Source organism: Mesoplodon mirus (assembly GCF_964341445.2).
Source record: "Mesoplodon mirus genome assembly, chromosome: 16".
Lineage (NCBI taxonomy): Eukaryota > Metazoa > Chordata > Mammalia > Artiodactyla > Ziphiidae > Mesoplodon > Mesoplodon mirus.
In genome coordinates this window covers 66,599,948-66,613,995 of record NC_138992.1, presented here as the reverse complement: position 1 = coordinate 66,613,995, position 14,048 = coordinate 66,599,948, and the positions used below count along the sequence as shown (strand labels likewise).

Genomic DNA, 14,048 nt, shown 5'->3' with positions numbered 1-14,048 from the left:
CACCACTAAGAGATAGAACAAAGAAGGGGCATGTCCAAGTTGGGAACAAGAGAACATACTACAGTTAAGGTACCGGCAGAAGAGTCATATGGAAAGAGTCATACCTAAAGGCAGTTGAAAATATGGCTCTAAATGAGGCTCAACTATTTCCATTTCTTGAGTAAAGACGTCAAGCTGTGTTAACAGATAAAATCACCTGTGAAGGGAGCTCTAAAGGAGAAAAATGGTCTAAGAACAGAACGTTAAGTCCTTCAAGGTTCAATCAATACCATAAAATACAAAACCAAAGTGAAATGAGCAATGCCACGTCAGCTTGTACACAGATGTTTTATTTTGGATGTTAACAGTCAACATTGTATGCAAGATTCTCTTACAATGGAAAGTTTTCCCATACATCAGAAAACTCAATTTAGTCAGGGAAATTGCTGTATTAATGAGAAAACCTTACAACAAAATGTGGTATTATATATGTGTAGTCAGTTTCCATGCAAGTATGGCTGCTACATGTATGTCTGGCATTTTTATAACATACTGAAAGAAATTCAAAGGAACACAACAGTATAAAAGGTGACTTAAGATGCCTGACATGTTTAAGATTAAGAAATCTTCTTGCAAAAAGCAACAAAGCAGTTAACTAGAGGATTCAACCAATACCAACCCAAATATGTACTCTGTCCAAAAAGCCCAAGCTGATTTGCAATATATTACATGTGGGATAATTTAATGCTCAAGAAAAATTATGCTTTATAAAAATATAGCTCTTCCAAGATATTATACTTTGGTAATTGGAGACTATGTTCATCCAAACCAGCTAAGTAAGGGCTACATTTAAAAAAAAAAAGGAACCATTATATGCTATTCAACATAACTGAAATTGAAGCGATCCAGTATGATTTTGCTACAAGCACTGGTTTTACAAAGTGAAATTTCTGTGAGAAGTTCACTAATTAGGAAGCAATCAACATACTTAACAAACATGCTAAGAAGATTCAAATTGGTTCATCTATTTGGATCAACAAGGCATAATCTTGGTACCACACACTTTCTTCACTTCTCACTACATATAATATGCAAAAATGAGCAAGTAGATTTAAATAGCTTAAAACCCTTTTAGGTCTACTGTTCAAAAGCTAGGCATTAAAATAGTATTTCAATTTCTGTCAACATAAAAACATCAGAGAATCTTAAGCTGTTTTTGTTTTAAGGCATGGCATTTTAGTATTTGCAAGAATTTGCCTGGTAATGGTTGATTCCATTAAGTTAACGTGAGAACTTGCCATCATTTGCTTTCTATCTTTTCACACAGTGCAAGTGGTGGTCGCTCTTTCCTCCTCTCATAGCAGCAAGCCGATTCTGCTACCTTCTATAGCAGTATACTTCAGGAGTGGAGAGGGAGAGAGTGTGTCAATTACAAATAATTAAAACTACAGTGTACAATTCTATTTACCTGTCAGTGTTTAAGTTGACAGCACACCATTATATGTCTCAAAAAAAATTACATAAAATCTCTACACAAAAGCAAATAAAGACATTCTTTCAAGAAGAAATAAAATAAGTGCAAACACCTAAAACAGGCAACTGAAGCAACTGTTGTAACCTGTAGAGAAACACAAAACATTTATAAAAGAACATATATTTTTATAAATAAAAGATAATGTTCTCTACTTCTGAAACATTGAGTAAATATAATAAACGTCTAAGTGCAGACTGTTTTTAGGGACCAAAGTACCATATTATTTTTTAAACAAAATGCAAAAATTTCAAACACATATACAAATCACCAGATTAATTTATATGACCCCCCCATATAATTTAAAAAGAAAATATTAAATTATTATTTAGTACATTTTTAGAACTACTTTATATAACCAACATGATTTAAAGGACATAGTGCAATATTTAGGTAGATGTGACATACAGTATAGATATTGTATTCTTTGCAGCTATAACTTACTATTGTTTCATACTTAAAAGTCAAAATTGTTCTTTACTATGTTAGCTTGTAATAACAGGAAACAACATTGGCTTCTAGACACCCTGTATAGGTATAAATATCTACATTTAAGCTTTAAAAATGAAAATAAATTATAAAAACAGACTTCTTTCCAATTTACAAAGTTTTCCTGCTCCTACACACTGTACAATACATTCAACAAAACTCTCAGCTCTTCTGAGATTTATGAAGAAAATACTGACTCTTTACTAATAAGGAAAAAAACTTTTTGCAATGCCTTTTGGTTTTAGTACTAAGCTCAAATAAATACATTTAACACTGTAGTTAATTTTACTGTTTTTTGAAAAATACCAAAAATTAGTAGTGCAACTTTCTTTCTTTTAAATTCCTTTCCACTGTGTTTCTTTGTAAATGGTAGCCTAAGTAAATCAGCAGATAGGCAAAAGTACTTCATAAAACCATGAGTGCTTTCTACACAGAGACTAGTTTCAGAAATCATACATACTCACAAAACCTACCTATAACAAAACCGCAGCATCAGGAGAGTAGCAACATATATCTTCTGAAGAAAATATGTGAGAATTTACTTTTAGAATAACCAGGAATATTCTAATATGATTTCCCCATCTTGTTCTTTAAAAACAATTTTTTAAAATCTTATGTCTTAAAAAATAAACTATGAAATTGCCTACCCCTTACTTAAGTGCCTAGCTTTCTGCTTGCCCAATATGAAAAAGGGTGCAAACCGTTTTAGGGCTGTATTAAAACTTTAAAAACAGTTAATCAACAAAAAATTTCATTGCAGCCTAATTTGGTATAGAATCTAATACGGGAGTGGGGCATTTCATCAGTTTTAATAACAATCACAGTATGAGAGCTCTTGAGGTACTGCCTGTAGCTGTGTAAGTACTCAAATATCTTCTTGCTTGTTCCGTCATGATAAGTTGGTCTTCCGTCTTCCCATAAACCACTGTTTCCCATTCACAAGACTAGGAAGGAAATATTAATAGTGATGTGAAAATTACTAAGATAACTACCCATTCTACTTCACAATTAGACTTTTAAAAATCAATTAATTGATTGGATAAAAATAAGTAATTATTGTAAAAAATGTTTTTGATAACAGCATTGTGATTCTTTTTAAATAACGATGTTTCAAAAATACATACTAAAATATTTATGATCAATTTTTTAAGTCAATTTTTTAGCTATCTATAGGACTGTGGAGGCAGTTTAAAATTTCTGTTCCCACAACTGCCCCTCAAATCAAATCAGTCTAAACATGGAAAGAAATGTCAGTCTTTACTGTTTCAAAGTTTTGCAAAAGATTTAAAGAGAGAATGCAATGTCAAAAAATGAACCAAGGGCTTCCCTGGTGGCACAGTGGTTAAGAGTCCGCCTGCCAATGCAGGGGACACGGGTTCGTGCCCCGGTCCAGGAAGATCCCACATGCCGCGGAGCGGCTGGGCCGCTGAGCCTGCGCGTCCGGAGCCTGTGCTCCGCAATGGGAGAGGCCACAACGGTGAGAGGCCCACGTACCGCAAAAAAAAAAAGAACCAAGAATGCTTTACGTCTTGCAAATTAGGAAATATATCATAACACAAAGTCAAGTTTATGTTTGTTTCATTTGTTTTCTTCCCTTATAAAGATTACTACTCTATAGGTATGACCTGCTATGTAATAAATTTTCCTGAAAAGTTCTGTGTTAAACACTGGTAAATGGGATCATTTTAAATGGATTCAGAGAATGTGTTACATGGCTCTATGAAGAGCAGTGGCTCAAGAAAGAGAGGAGGTGGCCACATCTGATTGCCAAAGATGTTTTCAAGGAATGCTTGAATGTCAGGAAGGCTAGCTCTGCAGTCATTGCAGTGTAAAGAAGAAAACTTCCTCCTCAATGACCTCTCAAATTCTCTGGGTTGAATTCTTAAGATAACAAAGTAAAAATTTCTCCAGCCTTCATTTTCAGTTATGTAATGGCTGCATAGCATCAGAAAAAAAGGATTCTGTTTTACAACTTTGAGCCAGAAAGTTCACTGGAAACCATTATATCAATACCAACAAAATCAAGTTTGAAACTGCTTCCAACCACTTACCCTTTAAAAGTAGCAATTAGGGCTACAATTATTTATTACAGAAGAGGTGCCAGAAGTAGATTTAGATATTTTTAGTTTAAAAATGAAACAGTGCTTAAGAAATCACTAGAAGAGTCTCTGGCTATCATTCCAATTGTTTAGTCTATATGTGCCCTGATGAGTGAGTCTCTCAAAAACCCAAATCTAGTTTGAGTGACAAAACAATGGTGAATGTCTAGTCACTATTATAGTCAAATTTGAAGTTAAAAGAAAAAATATAATTTCTGATCAGTAGGTCCAAAGTGATAATTGAATGAACAACAACAAAAATCACTGAAAGAAATTTATAAATTCATACCTGAAGATTCTTTTCCAATGTGACAACTTTGGAAGTGTTAGGGTTTGGTTTCTTTTTATTAAGTGTGTATGTTTTGTTGGTTGAATTTATATCTTGTTTTTCAGGAGTCAAGTTGCACCTATTGTCATGTATTTCCAATAATGGTATCATTAATAAAGATGTTGTAAATATATTTTCTGACTAAGAGAAAAAAGAAAGAGGAAAATAAAATAACTAATTCAAAAATGGAGACAAATAGAGGGACTACTGAGTAAGTGGTAGTGGAAGCCCTGTTCATTTCCCTCCAAGAAAGCTTCTGGCTCCGATGAAATTTCTAGTAATGCAGTAAAATTAAATATTTAAGAAATGAACCAAAGATATTGAAATTTAAAGCTTTGAGAACTACCATTTTTTGACATCATACATAAGGGAAGCTAACTCCTCTCAAAACCAAACAAATATAAAAAGCAAGGAAGTAAATAAGATACTCTCTACAGTTAATTGTTTCTCTCTGAATTAGGCAGAATACTACTAAAGGAAACCGTCTAAGAAGCTCTAATGAATTAGCCACACAATGAGTAAAACACAAGAACCACTAGGACTTAAAGCAACCATCTTAATATAAGAAAAATTCTTTACAAACCTGCATGCCTGAGAGATCTTCAGTTACTAGTTGAGTGGCTGGTTCTTCTTTTTCCCAATTATCTAAGACTAGTGATTTTCTGACCTTCTGTACAGAAGCAGTATGCTAGAATGGATGATTTACAACAGGAACATTATGGTCAAGTCACTTGAACATGGTAAGACTTTTATTAACAACAATACTAAAAGATCACCTCTTGTTTGCAGCTTTTGTAAGCTGGTTCATCTTCCTCTTTGAGGAATATGTCTGTTCCAGTTTCTTCTTTTAAAACTTCCCGAATATCTTCTTCCAAGAAGGCAAGTGGCTGTGACTAAATTATTTTTAAAAGGGTTTTTAAAAAGCCTTTTATAGCAATTCCTTTTTCTCCCCATATATAGAAACCCATCTTTTATACTTTTTCATTATTGGCATAATTTTCTCCCAGTCCCTATAGATACATACACAGATGAAAAAGATGTGATCACTGCTCTCAAATAGCTATGGCAAAAATAATATTGCAAAATATTATTGGCAAAAATAATACTGCACATTGCAAGCACTGAATGAAGTGTGCTACTTTCTTCATGCTAGGGCACTAAACAAAAGTCTTCCTTTTGGGGAACCTATTACAGCTCCTGCTTCAATCAGGATCCTCAAAATTAAACAGAAAAGCGATTATTTCCCCAAGTATTTTTATATAAAAATAGGAAACACAGAACGAATTGGGACTACAGTAGCTCTCCTTCTTCTATTTTTATTGTACTTATTGCACAGTGTGTAATTACTAGTTTACATGTTTCTCTCACTACTAATATGTGAGCTATTTGATTCTTAGGGGGTTTTTTGGTTTTTTTGGGGTTTTTTTGCGGTATGCGGGCCTCTCACTGTTGTGGCCTCTCCCGTTGTGGAGCACAGGCTCTGGACGCGCAGGCTCAGCGGCCATGGCTCACGGGCCCAGCTGCTCCGTGGCATGTGGGATCTTCCTGGACCGGGGCACGAACCCGTGTCCCCTGCATCGGCAGGCGGACTCTCAACCACTGCGCCACCAGGGAAGCCCCTATGTGAGCAGTGATCACATCTTTTTCATCTGTGTAACATCTCTGCACACCTAGCCTTAAGCTTAGAGCTGAGACACAGTGTTCAAGAAGTGTGTGCATGTGCATGTGTGTCTGTGTGTGTCTATGTGTGTACTGGAGTGTGGGAAGGCAGGATACAAAAAAAACGTGAATGTGGGCTGAATGATGAAATAGTCTCAAAATATTATTCATCTATCTGTTTAAAGAAAAAAAAAGGTAATCAAAGCGCCACTAAACAAAAGAACAAACTGGCAGCATGTAATGACCAGCAGCTTATGTTCCCAGTCAACAAACTTAGGGAGAATAGCATTCATATATAAATGAGATTTCACAGACATAGATAACAGATTTGTGGTTGCCAAGGGGGAAGAGGTGTGGAGGAGGGAAGGATTAGGAGTTTGGGGCTAGGAGATGCAAACTATTATATATGGAATGGATAAATAACAAGGTCCTACGGTATAGCACAGGGAACTGTATTCAATATCCTGTGATAAACCAAATATCCAAGAATATGAAAAAGAAAGTATATATATATATATATATATATATATATATATATATATATATATGTGTGTAACTGAATCACTTAGCTGTATAGCAGAAATTAACATAACACTGTAAATCAACTATACTTCAGTTTAAAAATAAAAAAAGAGGGCTTCCCTGGTGGTGCAGTGGTTGAGAATCTGCCTGCCAATGCAGGGGACATGGGTTCGAGCCCTGGTCTGGGAAGATCCCACATGCCGCGGAGCAGCTAGCCCCGTGAGCCACAATTACTGAGCCTGCGCGTCTGGAGCCTGTGCTCCGCAACAAGAGAGGCCGCGATAATGAGAGGCCCGCGCACCGTGATGAGGAGTGGCCCCCACTTGCCGCAACTAGAGGAAGCCCTCACACAGAAATGAAGACCCAACACAGCCATAAATAAATAAATAAATTAAAAAAAAAATAAAAAATAAAAAATAAAAAATAAAAAAAGAAAGAATACAAGTGTCCCAGAAAGCCAACCTCTAAGAAGTGCCTTTGACCCACTGTAAGATACACAAGAAAGCTGAGTGGGTAGCACATAGTAGGTGCTCAGTAAATAACTGGAGGAGGAGGAGCAGAAGGAATGAAAAGTCAGCTCGCTACAAATGAGCCTACAGATACTTTAGAAATTTTAATTACAAAATCAGTACCTTCTTTTTATCTTAAATTGCTGATGAAAATGACCTGTTTTGGCAATGGATAAATTCTTCCGAAACACGAACAAACTGACAGGGACTTAGATACCTGAAACCTAATTTCTTATGCACTATTATTAAAATGATAATTTTTACTCAACGTATATGTTGACCAAATGACCCTGAGGCACTGTCAGAATTTTTCAACTGTCTTCAAATTATTGCTTATTTGTTGAATTCCCAATTAGGCTACACACCCTTCTGAAGGCAGGAAGCATACCTGACATGTTTAATATTACATCCCCAAAAGCCTAGCCCAGCGCCTGGCACGTATTAGGCGCTCAATCAATATTTATCAAATTAATGATACATTTTTTTTTTTTTCTTTTTGCGGTATGCGGGCCTCTCACTGTTGTGGCCTCCCCCGTTGCGGAGCACAGGCTCCGGATGCGCAGGCCCAGCGGCCATGGCTCACGGGCCCAGCCGCTCCGCGGCATATGGGATCCTCCCAGACCGGGGCATGAACCCGTATCCCCTGCATCGGCAGGCGGACTCTCAACCACTGCGCCACCAGGGAGGCCCAATGATACATTTTTTAAGTGAATAACAAAATGCTGAAACAGATTAGTTACATCAATTAGGTAATTCCATACAATGGACTAACACAAAAACATTAAAAATTATGGGATAAATATATACAATTTATTAAATTTAAAAAGGTTACAAAAGAGTACATAGTGTGATCCCACTTCTATTATGTATATATTCATAAAAACTAAAAAGTTTAGAGAACTCTAAAGAGAATATAATTGTTCATAGTAGCATATGGAACTAAGTGACAAAAAGACTTGATCAATCCTACTATGTACCCTCTAAAACAGTATTTCCAATAAAAGGAAAAGACTAGGAGATTTGAGTGCGAGACATGCTCTTTGGTAGAAAATTGATTAAATCAAGTAAACTAGAATTTATTAATTGATTTACTCAAAATGTGACTACAAATAGAAGATAACTAAAGTACCCTAGAAGTGACCACTATTTTAAAAATCATATTTTATTTCTAATGTACCTAATTTGTCAGAAATCTTTATCTGCCTAGCATCAGAATGCCCATGGTTCACCTAAGGTACTTCAAAATTATCTGTGTGCTAACACAGGTAACACCTCCCACCTCCGTTCATGTACCACTATTGTTACCACTATTATTAAAATAATAATAGCAGCAACTAAGCACATACTACTTGAAACTTAGTACCAGCCCCTTTATTTCTATTATCTATCTTCACAAATAACCTGCTGGGGTGTTTTATGATATCCACTGAACAGAAGAGGAAACTGAGCCTTAAAGAGGTATCATGATCAATCAGTTTCATAAATATTATTAGGAAAGTGCTTATGTATATCAAAATATTAAAATTATTTTATTCTACTGTGGGTAACTGCTACTGAAACTACTAAAAGGTGGGTTTTAGTATTAAGCAATGAGTTCTACTGAAACTTGGCTTGCCTTCTCTAGATGATATAAAGAAAGTCTGAATTCAAAAGAAGCCAAGCAAAGGTTTACTTACAAGGAAGAAGATTAACAAAAATTCAAACTTATAAATCGAGATAACATTTTTTTAATCCAGTTCATTGAACACCTTTTTTAAAATGTTAAAAATCAAGGATAAAAATCAAAATTTGTGTCTTATTAAAATCAGGAAAATTCTTAAAAATAAAAGGAGTATACATACCACAGTTTTAAGAGGTCCATATTTTTTCTCCTGAGCAGCAAGCGCATTCTTAAAAGGAGTAGGAGTTCTTGGTGTGGTACCCAATATAGATCTTCTAATGGTAGGTGTTCTAAACCTATCCAATCATTTAGATATTTGTATTACAGTCAAAATTTGATTTCATATGAGTTAAGGAAGGCAAAGCCACAATAAAAGCACACACTAAATTTTCTTGTATATACACATGCTTTATTTAAACATTCCAAGACTTTTAAAGTGTGCCTGCCTAAACTATTCTTATTCCAATCAATCATCTTAAAATAGAAAAAAGACTAATGCAGAAATAAGTACTAAAAATGTTGTTTGCTCAAGATCAAAGTTTTATACTACATTTAGCTGGTTTCCAGTCTCCTAGGGATAAAACATAAGGTTATGATTTTTTTTAAATTCTAAATCCCATATGGACAGGGATGATGATATATGTATAAATGAACAAAAAGCTCATCTGCTCTTGAAATTGTGCTTCCCATTCTCTCGAACATAATTATTTAATATGTACTTACCCTACATTTTCCTTTTGATCTTTGGGGGTTGTTTCCTTATGAAGAGGAGTTGTAATGATAACTTTCTGCCCACAAACAGGGGTTGATGTGAATGAAGGATTTTCTATATTAATTTGTCCATTTCCAGGACACGTGTTGAAAAACTAAAAAAAGAAGAGAGTTTAAAGACAATTTCTAAAATGTCAAAGTCCTACACAAATATCAAACTGATAAGATTTTCAAATTATTTCTCCATTCCTTTTAGGACAGGATTATCAATAATACATTTACATTCCACTCCATAAAAATTAAGCTCCAAGAGGGCAGGCATTTTTGTTTTGTTCATCACTGCCTCCCCAGAAAAGTGTTTAAGACGCAACAGGTATTAAAAAAATAGCCGCTTAACAAATATTCAAAAGTAACAAAACACAATAAAAAAATTTCCAAACAGTGCACCTTATCAAATAGGAATCTATAGAAACCATAAATAGCTGCTGTGTTAAATGTAAGCTTTGTAAAACAGTGTATCTGAAAAAAAAGTTTTATGACTTTATTAATAAATGGTCTTAAGTGTTCCTTTCTATAAGAATATTTTAGAACTCAGAATATAATAACAGTGCTTTGCTAAGAAGAAGTACAGCTGTCTGGCAAATTTGCCTATTTAGAACACAGCTCAGAACCTTTGAGCAGCCAGAATCGGTATCATAGAGCCTGTTTTCCAAATGACACAATTTACTCATTGGATCTTCCCTTACATACAATTGTGAAATACTACTTTATTTCTGTAGCCAACAGAGTAGAAGCAATGTTAAGAAAAAGTGGAAACTGCCAGGGACTTTCCTGGTGGCCCAGTGGTAAAGAATCTGCCTTCCAATGCAGGGGACACGGGTTCGATCCCTGGTCGGGGAACTAGGTTCCCACATGCCGCGGGGCAGCTAAGCCCGTGGACCAAAACTACTGAGCTCATGCGCCTCAACTAGAGAGCCCACGTGCCGCAAACTACAGAGCCCAAGCGCTCTGGAGCCCGTGCATCACAACTAGAGAGAGAAAACCTGCATGCCACAACTAGAGAGAAGCCCGCACGCTGCAGGGAAAGAAGATCCCGCATGCCTCAGTGAAGATCCCGCATGCTGCAACTAAGACCTGACGCAGCCAAAAAAAAATAATAAAAAATAAATTAAAAAAAAAAGTGGAAATTGCTTTAAGGCTGCTTGTAACTGGAATGAATTCTATAATAGCTCTATCACTTCTGATGCCCATAAACCATAGGATAAAATCCAACTTCTTTGCTATGGGATATATGATCTTTATAATCATGCCTCAGCCATTTTCCACCTTACAATTTACTGTTCAATGAAAATTGCAGGTAAGCAAAACTCCAAAAATAGAAAATTGCTAGTCTGCTCAACCCTGGTTCACCTTCCTCAGGATACTCTGTAACTCTTGGGGTGGGGGGAGGACACACTACCTGCATTGTAGCCTATGTAAATAGCATCCCCTGAAGCAGAGGGGGTGCCATTTTCAGAGAAAACAGTGGCTGTGTACTTACTACCAGATCCTCATCTTCCCAGCATCAAAAACATACCTCCAATAATATCCCAACATCCTCCAAGTTTATTTGGCCATTAAACTTCCTTCTTCTCCTATAGGACTTTTTAACCTCTGTCAAGACACTTTAAGCAAACACCAGCTTCATCTCTTTCTTAATAACTGACCTTGGACAAATTGCCTAATTTCTGAATTTCATTTACCTACCTCTAAGGTTTTCTTAAAGAGCATTAACTAAGATACTGTAAGAAAAATGTTTAGCACACAGCCTGGAACATGGTGTTCATTAAGAAAGATAGTATTATAAAATAAAAGGTACAGTTTGCCTTGATATAAATATCTGCTCCCCGGGGATATAACTACAGGAGAAAGCAGATAGTTCCTGACATCCCCAAACAACCTACTGACACATGAGATTCTTATAGGGAGCAGTTGTCTATGAATATATACCTGATATCTCTTGAACAGTCAGTCAGGAAACTGGCGGCCCGTCTCAGCTCTGCCATTAGATAACTTTGGGCAAATCATTTTATCTTTCTGGGCCTATTTCCTGATGAGTTCTATAAAAATGTAGAACTACATATCTAAAACATCCCTTTCTGCTCTAAAAATTGTAAGATAAAATGCAACTACTACACTTCGTGAGATACTTTTCTGATTTATCATAACTCAGCACTCTCCTGTATACATTTAAATACATTATCCATTTTTATGTGTTATCAAAGCAAGGAACTGTTAGTATGGATATTAAAGATCTAATTTAATCCAACTCATCAACATTTGGAAACATAAATAAAAACGACACTACTACCTGTGAAGGAGAAAATGGTAGTGTTTTCACCGGTGTGTGTTTCAGTGCCGTATTACCACCATCACTGAATGAGCCATCGCCAGGGTCGCGGCCTGGGGACTGACGCACTCGCATCCTTCTCTTCTTTCGGAGGATGGTTGGTGGAGTGCTAAACTTAGCCACACTTGGGGATGTGAAAGGAGCAGCCTCACTGTCTGCACCGTTACAACTGTTGTTTTTCCCTTCAAGTACAAGACTGACGTTAAACTGACATTCCATGGCTCCTTCGTTGTGTTGAATTCGCATTAGTTTAACTGGTGTGGACTTGACAGGAGAAGCAGCAGCATCAGAAAGATCGAAGCTAGTGACATCACTCCATGCTACAGGGTCCTGCAATAAATTAAATTCTTAACTAAAGTTATTAATATTACCACCTGGTTAAATCTAGTCTTGGACATAGGATGATGATTTCCAGAGTTAATGAACTACTCATGTTAATCAGTAGAAATAGGCTTTCTTTGGTTCATCTTTTTTTTAAGCAAGCCCATTCGAGAGGAACAGGTTATGCTTTTACGACAACTCCAGTTGGAACATTCCAAAGCAATAGTTCATCTAACTCAGTAGCTGAAGCTTACTACCAAAGTACTTTAAATGAAAAGAACAAATTATTTTAAGTTATTTTTATAAAAGAGTCAAGTTCATCATAAAACTTCACATTTTATTCCACATCAGAAAACTTTACACTCTATTCCACATCTACATAATCATTTGGTAATATGTATGGAATATCTTCAAAGCGGTCATACACCATGATCCAAAAATTCAGTTTAACCTAAGGACATAATCATGATTTTGCACAAAGCTTTATGTACGTTCTTTAGTTTGTAATACTGAAAAACTGGACACCACATAAATGTCCAGTAATAACAGTATGTTGGATAAATAAATTTTGCTACATTCATATGACAGGATACCATGAAGCCATTAAAACTCAAGTTTAAAAATGAGTTAAGAGGGCTTCCCTGGTGGCGCAGTGGTTGAGAATCTGCCTGCCAATGCAGGGGACACGGGTTCGAGCCCCGGTCTGGGAGGATCCCATGTGCCGCGGAGCAACTAGGCCCGTGAGCCACAACTACTGAGCCTGCGTGTCTGGAGCTTGTGCTCCGCAACAAAGAGAGGCTGCAACAGTGAGAGGCCCACGCACCACGATGAAGAGTGGCCCCCACTCGCCGCAACTAGAGAAAGCCCACGCACAGAAACGAAGACCCAACACAGCCAAAAATAAATAAATTAATTAATTAATTTTAAAAAAAAAGGCAAGGATGTTTAAAAAAAATGAGTTAAGAAAACAGAGACATGCTCGTGATATAATGTGGGAAAAAAATTCACAAACATAATACATTAGTGTATATTTGGGTTTAAAAATGTATACATATATGTGTGTTTTGTATGTCTATAACACAGCCTGCAAGGAAATACCTCAAATTATTAACTCTGGGTTTATGGGGGATTTTAATTTTCTTCCTACAGTTTTCTCTACTCTCCAACAATCTCTAATATACAACTTGTATAATAAATACATAAATAAATAAATAAATATATATATATATATATATATATATATATATATATATATATATATATATATACTCTTTTTTTTTGCCAGAAACCACTGCAAAATATCAGAACAAAATTAAGCATGACATACAAGGTAATGTGTAACATAAAACTGGTCAGTGTCCATTAAACTGAGTTTCTGAACATGTAACCACATAACTAAAACTGAGCTTTTGATAATCTCACAATTTCAAACTTACAGATTCAATAAGTTCTAGAGTCTCTGCAAATTCTGGGATGGTCTGTAGAGAGGACAGCACAGCATTTGCCTCCACGGCCAGGAACTTTGTGGGTGAGTTCTGCTGAGCAGACACAACCTGATTTTCATCCAGACTGTAAAACTCACTAGTGTGCTCCTCGAGGCTTAGAGTATTAGACATGCTATCATCCATGAGGAAACTACCAGACCAGCTAGAAAAGCTTCCAGGTTGCTAAAAGTACAAAAGAAATTTGAACATTATTTGTCATTCCCAATCTAAGCAAAAATTTGGATTTTAAGTAAAAATTTTTTCTAGACCAACGTACTTCACAACATTTCAGCTAAAAATATAGTACCAAATATACCATCTTTCCTCAAAACTGATATAAAAACTTTTTTCATTAAACCTCATCTTG

General features: G+C 35.9%; 1 protein-coding gene across 4 annotated transcripts in view; it reads right to left on the bottom strand.

The window, feature by feature from the left end:
- Positions 1 to 308: 308 nt before the first annotated feature.
- MYBL1 (MYB proto-oncogene like 1) overlaps positions 309 to 14,048 on the bottom strand; it is a 35,119-nt gene continuing 21,379 nt past the window's right edge. For 2 of the 4 annotated variants that reach the window (XM_082601067.1, XM_082601068.1), the window contains 8 exons: positions 13,634 to 13,864; positions 11,838 to 12,206; positions 9,500 to 9,642; positions 8,958 to 9,072; positions 5,203 to 5,319; positions 5,010 to 5,114; positions 4,388 to 4,567; positions 309 to 2,943 (listed from right to left, as the gene is read on the bottom strand). In XM_082601067.1, coding sequence (XP_082457193.1) covers positions 2,818 to 2,943; positions 4,388 to 4,567; positions 5,010 to 5,114; positions 5,203 to 5,319; positions 8,958 to 9,072; positions 9,500 to 9,642; positions 11,838 to 12,206; positions 13,634 to 13,864 — 1,386 coding nt within the window. In that variant the 3' untranslated portion in view covers positions 309 to 2,817. The remainder of the gene's footprint in view (positions 2,944 to 4,387; positions 4,568 to 5,009; positions 5,115 to 5,202; positions 5,320 to 8,957; positions 9,073 to 9,499; positions 9,643 to 11,837; positions 12,207 to 13,633; positions 13,865 to 14,048) is intronic. The other 2 variants (XM_082601070.1, XM_082601069.1) reach the window with 2 other exon arrangements.